At 37.7% G+C, this 10756-nt stretch overlaps 2 protein-coding genes across 2 annotated transcripts; one reads left to right on the top strand and one right to left on the bottom strand.

The window, feature by feature from the left end:
* Positions 1-595: 595 nt before the first annotated feature.
* On the bottom strand, positions 596-1810 carry ARR3 (response regulator 3). Its single transcript, XM_023676269.2, has 3 exons — positions 1419-1810; positions 1250-1329; positions 596-1158 (listed from the first exon to the last, which is right to left on the bottom strand). Exons 1-3 carry the CDS (start codon positions 1579-1581, stop codon positions 715-717), a joined length of 687 nt encoding a protein of 228 aa, XP_023532037.2. The 5' UTR covers positions 1582-1810; the 3' UTR covers positions 596-714.
* A 3883-nt stretch (positions 1811-5693) lies between these two features.
* LOC111808117 (uncharacterized) lies at positions 5694-9390 on the top strand. Its single transcript, XM_023693931.2, has 7 exons — positions 5694-6284; positions 6699-6839; positions 6921-7286; positions 7392-7634; positions 7906-7998; positions 8604-8804; positions 8895-9390. Exons 1-7 carry the CDS (start codon positions 5970-5972, stop codon positions 9105-9107), a joined length of 1572 nt encoding a protein of 523 aa, XP_023549699.2. The 5' UTR covers positions 5694-5969; the 3' UTR covers positions 9108-9390.
* Positions 9391-10756: the final 1366 nt, after the last annotated feature.

Below are 10756 nucleotides of genomic sequence, written 5' to 3'. Positions count from 1 at the left end.
CATATACCCTTTTACTTGAATGTCACAACACGTAATATCAGAATTACCTTTAAGAATAAAAATCATCTCTACAAATCAATACACATCCTTGGAATATAAAATTGGTTGGTGTTAATTTTATATATTAATTAATGTTAATTAAAAAAAATTAAAAAAAAAAAAAGTTAGGGTTTACACGACAGCCAACGCCTATAAAATTTAAAATAAAAAAATAACCCAGCAAAAATAAGGTGTAAACAACATTATTTTATCCAAACCCATAATTAATTATAGTTTAGGGAGACAAGATTTTGCCCTGTCTCTCCCACATCTTAATTATATCACCTCTAATCTCATTATTAATTGGCTAATTTCATAATTCCACCCAATATTAATTACAAAATATTTCGATTTTTTTTTTTTTTATTTTTAATAATATTTATATGATTGAACTCTATGAATTGTACATCACGCCTTGCCCCCCAAAAGTTCGGACATCCCCAATGCGTTGCGTTTTAGTAATTAACGGCGATGCCCCAACTCCCTGAGACCTAAAGGCTAACAGTTACCGGACAAAACTGGGATTTCAAACAAATGACCGTTAAAACTAACAGAATGAAGAAAAAAGAGTAACATATTTAATTCTTTTAAAGAAGAAAAAGAAATAATAACAAGGTGGGGGGGGGGGGAATGATAGGCTACTATTCTCGCACGGTATTCCTGATTCAGTGGCAGTCATTTAGAGTCGTCCGATTGAGGAGGGGACGTCGGAGAAGATGGCTCTGACGATGATGGGGTGATGGATTGAACCGAATCTGACGGTGATGGAGAGGAATCAGAAGATGGTGCTGGTGATAAAATGGACGGTGATGATGAGGCTTCATCACACGGTTCTCGTAGCTTCCTTTTGTTGTTCCCACTTCTTTCACTTCCAATCTTTTCGTCACCCACCATATATTCTCGGAGCCGCTTCACATCTGATAATTTCACCGGCTTCACTATGAAATCCTCTGCCCCTTCCTCCAAACACCTGTCTATCCTCGCCACCACGTTTTCCGACGACATAATCACCACCGGAATCTCTCTCAGAGTTGAAGATTCCTTAATTTTCTTCAACAATTCATAGCCTGTCATTCCGGGCATGCAGTAATCGGTGATAATCATATCAACCTTCAACCCCTGTTCATTCAAATCATGAAACAGATCAAAACCCATAAACCCATATACCAAAAAATTTCAAAAAAAGACATGAAATTCAAAGTGTACTTACATCAAAACCAACTTGGGAATTAGGTTCATCTTGCAATCCGAGATATTGTAGAGCTCTAATTCCACTATCCACTGCAGTAACTGAGAATCCCAACAAAACCCAGATTGAATTTGCAGGAAAATTGAACAAAATCGATGAAATTGAATAGAAATTGAAGATCAACACTGACCTCGGCAAGCGGTGAGGCGGAGGAGACGCTCAATTACTGTACGGTCGACGAGGCTGTCATCAACGGCGAGAACATGGACCTCGGAATCAGAGATGGGGAAGCGATCTAAACCGTCGATTTGATCGGACCTTCGCCGGCGGGAGAAAACAGGGGTTCTAGCCATGGCAGTAGGAGAGAAAGAGAGAGAGGGAGAGAAAGAGAGAGAGGGAGAGAAGGGGTATTGTAATGGAAAGAGCAAGCAATTGAATTGTGTGGACAAGGTTAAGGAGAAGGGGCGTAATATAAAGTGGTATTAAATGAATGGGTGAAACACAAAACCGTGTCAGTGTGTGTGTGTGTGTGTGTGTTAAGAGCTCTGTCTGTCTGTCTGTATCAGAAATCAAGTCTCTGGGTCTGAGAGAAATCCCAAATCATGTCTTTTTTAATATTTTGTTTTTCACTTTCTTTATGATTTATTAATAATAATAAATAAATAATAATAAACAAAACGTTTTTTTAAGATACAGAGGATGAGATTCTCAAATCCACTTGGGGTCAGATCTTCAAATAAACGCAAATCTTCCCGATATCTCCTCCTACGAGATTTTCAGCGGCTGGTTGGGTTTTGTTGGTCAACATGTTGGACTACGTGCACCCGCCTTCGAATCAAGATTTGAAAACACAACATAAAAGGAGTCAACAGACTGGGTTTTAGTGAGTTTACCGAGGTCAACTAAGGACGACACGACGCCGTCAAACAGACAGCATCTGGTTTAAGCGGAGGAAGAATTACTGCGGTGGGATTTGGGAAACCGAGGGGGGTGGTGGGGGTAAAAAGTGAAAAAAACAAAGGTAAAAGAGAGAGAGGGTAAATAGAGTAAAGAGGACAAAAGAGAGGGAATTTGGAGATATTGGGAGAGTCCCAAGGAAATCTAGTGTGGGACCCACGACATCTAATGTTGGTTAATGCTTGGACTTTTTCTTCTCTTCTCTTCTATTCTAATTTTTTGGTGTGAATTCAACTCCAACAGGAAGACTTACTTGTCATCGGCTTTCTCGTACTCCCAGAGATAATCTAACATGTTTGCTTGCCACGTGTCAGGTTTTCGAGTATGCCACAACTAGTTATAATTTCGATGTAACCACTAAATTGAAACATGTCAAAGGTCTAGAGATAAGTGTCGTGACGACATGACCAAGGTGTACAATACATCATTTGATATACTAAGAGGAATGGACAAGGAAGTGATATTGCTTTCAGTGTTACGTTGAGATGAGATGAGACCTTTGAACCATGACATCAAAAGTAGTTGACTTTGTATAAATGACCAATTCGAGCATGCTAAATTTGGTATATCAAGAAGTACAATTGGTCTAAGTAAGTCACCCCATAATATATGCATGTGTGATGGGGAACGATGTTGGATGCTACCAGTATGTCAAAATTAGGCCCCTTTTCATGAGTTAGAAGTCGCGCTATAGCATCAAACTTTACCCTAACGTGTAGAAATGGTTATGCATGAAAACAAAGAGTCCACGTCTTGATAGTGTCGGACTGAATAGATGTTCGACAAGTCTCCAATTTGAAGTTAACCCATGAATTGATTTTTTCAATATGCGTGTTTGAACAAGTTGTGAATGCCTATGACATATTGACGTTTATGGTGTCATCGCAAAGCATTAGTGGGTCTCGATAGACTTTTTGTAGGTGTAAAATTAGGTCACTCGTAAGCATTACTATGCTCCCAATAGACCCAGATAAGAATTTAACCCAATATATGGGAGAAACGTGACTCAACTCAATCTACATCTATATATTAAAGTTAAGATGATTATTAAAATAAAAGTGGCAAAATTTTGTAACATATTTTATACAGGTATTAGAGAGATCCTGGATTAGAATTTTGAAGCTGAAAAACAGTATTTAAAATTTGTTCACTTTGGACACGACACGATGATTATAATAATTACAATTACAATTCCCCCCCAAAAAAAAAAAAGAAGAAAAAAACATCGTGGATTTAGTCAAAATGGAATCTTGATCTGATTTTGAGATTTGTGGGCCCACTTGGCCTCAGGAATTGCCACGTTTACTGCGCAATGGATTTATCCACTGTACTTCATTAATCATCAAATTAGGCCAATAATGTCCCCTCTTCTCATTATTTTCCTTTCTGTACGGTCGTTGTTCTAAACAAATATCTTCATCAATTTATTAATTAAATTAATGTAATCTTTTTAAACTTAGGATAAAGCGCAAATATAAATATATTCTTTGTTTTTAGAATAAGATTTATTTTCATGGAGATGCTTTTCATCTTCACCGTCCATCCAAGTCAAGGCCTTTAAAGTGGTCCTCATTGCACGATAATAATAGACAGTGATACTACAACACCACCTCCGACAATTTTATGTTCTTTTTAGCTATTTACCAGACATTCACAATAATTTTCTTCCCACCCTTTGTTGTTTGTCCAAAAAAATCATTCTAGTTACCAAATCTGTATACTAACCCCATCCAAATCTATTATATACAATAACCCTCGCTTCATGTAAAATGCTACTCGATAGTATTTAAAATTAAAACCACTTTGAGGATAGATTCTCGTGGCTTTGCTTTGAGCTTCTCCAAGAGGCATCGTTCCAATGGAGAAAGTATTATTTGATTATATAAACCCATGAACATTCCCCTAAATTAGCCGATGTGGGACTTTCATTATCCAACAAAGGGGTCTTACATTGGTTAATTAAGGGGATGATAATGAGTTTATAAGTAAGGAATATATCTCCATTTGTACTAGTACACGCCCACTGCTAGTAGATATTGTCTGCTTTGGTATTACTAATCGTGTCAATTAAGGAGAGATTTTCACACCCTTTATAAACAATTCACCCCTCTTGGGGGCTCAACGTAACCTTATAAAAAATGCGTCGTTCCCTTCTTTAACTGATGTGAGATCTCACAATCCATCCCCTCAGGAGTCTAATGTCCTTGCTGGCACACCACGATTACAATAGAATCATCAAGTGTCGAACAAAAACGTTGTTAGCCTCAAAGGTATAGTCAAAAGTGACTCAAGTCTAAGAAGAGTCTAGTTTGTTTAAGGATTCTAGAGGGGTGACTTTTGGAGGATTGTTGGGAAGGAGTCCTACATGGCAAATTAAAGGGATGATCATAGATTTACATCTTGATTGGTATAAGAGTTTTTTCGATTAGTACGAGACATCTAACTTTATTCATATATATATATATATAAAATAAATTTGTTATTTAATTAAGTAATTAATTTGAATTGGGTGGAGGGCTCCTCATACACATGGCAACCTATATAGCTTAAATTTTGATAAAATTGTTCTTGATATTTCACTTTCATTGCACTGTTCAACTGGGTTATTGATTTATTATTTGTGGAGTCAATCTAATATTGCTTTTAAATAATGTTGATTTGGTGGGGATACGAATATTTTTATGTTTATCTATGCGAATCTTCTTTTTCTTCTCTATTATTTTTGTTTTTTGTTTTCTGCGTTTTTCAATTTTTTTTTTTTAATTCTTATTCTCAAATTAATTCCTGAAATGATTGCCATTTTATATATAAATCAAATTTATTTAATATTAATTTTATGAGAATTATGTGTAAAGATGATGATTGAGTCAAATCAAATTATTTGAGGAGGAAGGGAAAAAAATGGTTTTAGGACACCATTAATAATCCAATTCCAAGCTTTTTGAATTACCACAATTCCTCATGCCTAAAAAGCTATGCTAATATTGCTCCATGCTTCCTCTCATTTTTTTTTTTTTTTTTTTTTAATTTAGTTTTCAAAAAATAATTATGATTAATTATTTAGTTATGGAAACCATGATGGGCCATTTGGACAAACGAGGCCCAAATAGGCCCATATTCCAATGACAAGCCCATTACTCATGTTTGGCTCGAAAACACGTCTATTGTAGAGAGGGTCTAGCCCTATTCAGCTCTGATACCATTTGTAACAGTTGAAGCTCCAAATATTGTCAGTTTTGACCAGTTACATATTGTTGTAACCTCACGATGTGAGATCTTACACTTACTATTTGAAACTCAAGCCACCCCGACGAAGTGGAGTGGGTCGAGAATTAGGAGAATCAAGTGGGTGGGTGCCTTCATTGTCAATATATCTCAACATGTTGCCGCCTTAGGGACATATGAGCAGCCATGTGGTGACAGTTTTTTCTGGATTATATTTTTTTTCAGTTCAGAACTTATTTAGTTTTAAATTTATGAATATAAATTGATATTTTTCGGAAATTAAAAAGTTTAGAAAAGATCTGCCGTGTCCGCCCCGGAGTTTATCTTGTCTACGCCACGCCACGACCAACCCCATCATCATTCGTATCCCTCGACGATGATCAATTAGTCTCCAAATCCCTTTCCCAAACTCATTCCACATGGATTTTCACAATCAATTCCAGTCTTAATTGATCTCAATCGCCCGATTATCCTTAGGGTTTTGATTCCCCTTTGTGTGTAACCTTAAATCCCCAATTTCGGTTCGAATTTGGTCCAAATTCCGGAATATACCAAACCCATGTCTTCTTTACGACCAACAATATGGGGATTGGTTGTTTGCTCTTTAGCGTTAGGTTTCGCTGCGAATTTGGGTCGGGCTTTGACGTTGCCGTTCAGGGCCAACGATGTGCTTCCGGTTCTTCCACGACAGATATCGTGGCCGGTTCTTAATAATCTCCACACCGCTGTGGATTTGTTGCCGTCTTATGTTGGGTCAGTGACTCCCAGTAATGGAACGATTGAGTGGCAAGGAGCTTGTTTCTTCACTAACGAAGCTCGGATTGATTTTACTGAAGGCGATAGAGGCTTGGGAGGTGGCGTTCTCCGACTCAAGGTTTGATCCTTTTGTTCTTTTACTTTCTTCCTTTATGCATTGACATGACGTTGTTATAGACTTACTGCGAATCAGGGCAGAACTTCAAATAGTTGAATGCAATTTGCCTGTCTAATCTGCCTCTCAATCAATAAGCTTGAACTCTACGCCTAAGCCTTGGGCCCCTGAAAGTTAATTTCCAAGCAACTTGGACTAGTTTGTAAACCAAATATTGTTATGATTTCGATGTTTTGGCGACGTTCTTAGTTGCATTTTAATTGAATTCTACTTTCACAGGGGTAGGAAAAAACATTCTTGAGCAAGTTTTTGACCGATCATCTACCACTGATTTTAGACTTATAGATAATACCTGCAGGTGTTTGAATCTACGTTGTGACATATAATTCTGTGTTGCTTACTTTCTCCTACCTTTAGACATCTGCAGCACACAGCTGGACCTGTATGGATCTATATGTTTTTGCAACACCCTACAGGATTACCTGGGATTACTATTTCTCTGCACGGGAGCACACATTGAAGTTTGAATCATGGGAAGAACCTGCTGAGTTGGAATATGTATGTTTTTATGTTTTTGATTATCGATTGCTCTAAAATCTAGTTGCACATTGCTAATCATAATAGCCGACACTTGAGCAGGTTAAGCAACATGGGATTTCAGTTTTTCTTATGCCGTCTGGGATGTTGGGAACTCTACTCTCTTTGGTTGATGTGTTACCTCTGTTTTCCAACACCATATGGGGCCAAAATGCGAATTTAGCTTTCCTTAAGAAGCACATGGGTGCGACATTTGAAAAACGATCCCAGCCTTGGCAAGCAACTATCAATCCAGACGATGTTCATTCTGGTGATTTCTTAGCAGTGTCCAAGTTACGTGGACGGTGGGGAGGGTTTGAGACATTAGAAAAGTGGGTAACGGGTTCTTTTGCTGGTCATACAGCAGTTTGCTTGAAGGATGAACAGGGTAATCTTTGGGTTGGTGAATCAGGACACGAGAATGAGAAGGTACGCAAATGTCATTTGGCAGCTTGTTATTCAATTGCATATGACTTGGATAGAAATGGCGTTTGAGCCTTTAATTTGAGGGGAATTTTCTCATGTGTTTAATAGGGTGAAGAAATAATTGTGGTGATTCCATGGGATGAATGGTGGGAGTTGGCACTCAAGGACAACTCAAATCCACAAATAGCCTTGCTTCCTTTGCATCCAGAGATACGTGCAAAATTCAACTCTACGGCAGCGTGGGAATATGCTCGAAGCATGTCTGGGAAGCCATATGGTTATCACAACATGATTTTTAGCTGGATTGATACTGTAACAGACAACTTTCCTCCTCCTCTTGATGCTCACTTGGTAGGTTCTGGTTTTCTTTCCCCCTGTAATGTTTCTGTTGTAGTGAACCTTTCATCTTACTGTCAATGCTGGCCTGCTTTTGCTTATATTTTTCACGATTCTTTTCTTGATAGTCTATAGATGTATTGCACTCATTCATTCATATTGCAGTGGACATGGATGAAGTTGTTGGTCATGTATATGCTTGAATATGGACATACGTATCGATGGATGATGCACGTATAAAGGACCTTTTGTGTAAGTTTTCTTGCTGACAAGTTCACATTTACAGGTTATTTCTGTCATGTCGATGTGGACAAGGTTGCAGCCAGCATATGCTGCAAATATGTGGAATGAGGCTCTGAACAAGCGGCTAGGAACTGAGGTATGTCAGTAATCTTGACTTATTTGATGAACACATGTACATGAGATAGAGAAAACTTTCAGCACAGTTAATTTTGAAGTAGAAAACATAATATGATTGAATCCGAACCTTTTTACCCACAAAGTTTCACCATAGAAATAAAATTAAGCAACTGTCTAGGACCACGATTCGAACCTTTTGACAAGCTAGTTAATAGTTGATTGTCCTCTCATAGAATCTAATTATTGTTCAGAAACCACGATCGATATGAGCACTTGAGACCCCATGGATTGACTGTGGTTAATGAGGGCCGATGTTTACTAGAGGGCTTAAAGGAAATGAGTTCAAGCTGTGGTAGTCCGCTAATTAGGATTTAATATCCTACGAGTTACCTTGACAACTAAATAAATCAAACAAGTGAGAATAATTGAGGTGCTTGAAGGTTCACATATCCATACAATGATTCTAATTCATCATTTTTCATCCAAGTTTCTATAAGATAATCATCCAACTTTGTCTGTTTTTCTGTTTATGTTTCTGAAACGTACAGAGCATTTGTTGTTTTTTTAACGTGTCATTCATATATGATAACTTAAAACTAAATTATTAACTTCCGTTCATTTTAGGATTTGGACTTGCACGACATTCTAGTCGAGACTGAAAAGCGAGGAATTCCTTTTGACGTACTGCTTACTATTCCAGAACAAGATGAATGGGTCTACAGCGATGGGAAATCGACAACATGTGTTGCCTTTATCCTTGCAATGTACAAGGAGGCTGGAATATTTGGTCCTGTATCCAGCTCCATTCAAGTAACAGAGTTCACTGTATGTCTCAAAATTTTGAACATGCATCAACCAATGATTTTTCCTTTTCCATAGGTTTCTATTTGAACGATGAATTTGATTGTCTTGCAGATTCGGGATGCATATATGCTGAGGATTTTCGAGGACAACCATACACGCCTGCCCACTTGGTGCAACAATGAAAGTGATAAGCTTCCTTTCTGCCAGATTCTTGGTGAGTATAAAATGGAACTGCCTCAGTACAATACCTTAGAACCTTATGCCAATATGAACGAAAATTGCCCCTCCCTACCCCCAACCTACGATCGACCCATTCGATGTTAATTAAGCCTGCATTCGGTGTACCTGTTGGCAAAGATCTCTTAAATTCTTCACGATGACTTGTAAACCATGTATCATGGCAAGTAGGTCTGAGATCGTACGTCGAAACACCAAAAACCTGTTTATCTGCAGCTACCTTTCCACGCGTGATATTCCACATTTGTACATAAATTTAGAAGAAATGTTAATGTTATGGTATTTCAAAAACTGGGTTTACACTACTTGATGAGAAAGTAATGCCTATTCTTCTAATCAAATTAGTAGAGTTTTCCACCGTTCTCGCTCAGATTTGATGTCTTTATCTGCAGTGAGTCGATGTTACGTTGTTTCGGTTTTGTTTCCTTTTCCTATTGAGACAGCCAGAACTGCACAAACAATGTGCTGTCGACGGTATGAGCAACAACAAGCTGTGTTTGTGTCTTGATGAAGTAAAATCAAAGGAATCCCATCACAGGGAAGTTTAAATATTTGGCATTCTTACCAAGTTAGATCGGCTTGTACGGCATTGCCAGATTATTTTAATATCTCAAGGAAGCATCCTTTTGACATCTTCACACATTTTTCTTCGATGACGCCGTATTACCGTGATTTTTTACTTTCTTTTTCTAAGATCGAGACCCTTTTAACTCGTTTTTAAAATAACGATTTGAACACGAGCCTCACAACAAATATGAACAACTTGGTGTCACAGTAACTCCAACTTAGCCAATATACAATTGGCTTCCAATTCAAATCAAAATCTTTTTGCAAATATTCCACTTTATTTGTTGGGAACTCCCCACTGAGAGCTTGATTTTTCCAGCTCTCAAACAGTCAGAAACATTGGGTTTTGGGAAATGGAATATCAGAGACAAGAAATTACATGGAAAACAGGAATGATTTATAAGTGGGGATTCTGTACACAAAAACAGACCAGACCAGACCATACCCGACCCGACCGGCGGCGGCTTCGAATCACCTTCACTTGTCTTGTCTTTCACCTGACTCCGATGACTTTAAGGATCATCCTTTTTGAAAAAAATTAAACCCTAAACCCAAAATTCTTCACTTCTTTCTTCCCCGATGCTTCCTTCCTTCCATTTATTAAACGCCCACTTACCCAATTATCGTAATCTCTTCTAAACTTGAACGTATCGATGCGTATCACATTTATAACAATCAAACTACGAAAGAACAAAGGATAAGGGTAGACGAGTATCGAGTAGTAGGGTCCATATCTGATCTACACGTTAGATCATTCAATCAATCAAACCAACCCACCCACCCACCATATAGTCAGTCAGCCATAAGAGCCCTACCCAACCCAAAGCCACCATATTATTAATAATATTGGATGATTCTTTCATTTTTAATATTCCACATGTGTATGACAGCATGCCTACTTGGAAATATATATAAATAATATCCAAAAGTGGGAATTATTTCCAGAGAGAGAGAAAAAAAAGAAGTCCCTCCAATGGTGGGGAAGGATCTTGGTTGCAAAATCTAAGAGTTTCCAACAAGCCCTACAAGTGGGGTCCCTAAATGACATGTGTCCAACCAAAATTAGAGCTTTATTATGACTCATTCTCATAGGATAATATTAATTTAAAAAAAAAAAAGAAGAAAAAAAAAAAAAACATATGCTTTTGGAAGGGTGATTGATGATAAAT

Source organism: Cucurbita pepo, chromosome 1, assembly GCF_057944985.1.
Source record: "Cucurbita pepo subsp. pepo isolate OVF chromosome 1, ASM5794498v1, whole genome shotgun sequence".
NCBI classification, from domain to species: Eukaryota; Viridiplantae; Streptophyta; class Magnoliopsida; order Cucurbitales; family Cucurbitaceae; genus Cucurbita; species Cucurbita pepo.
This window is presented reverse-complemented; position numbering and strand designations above follow the sequence as displayed.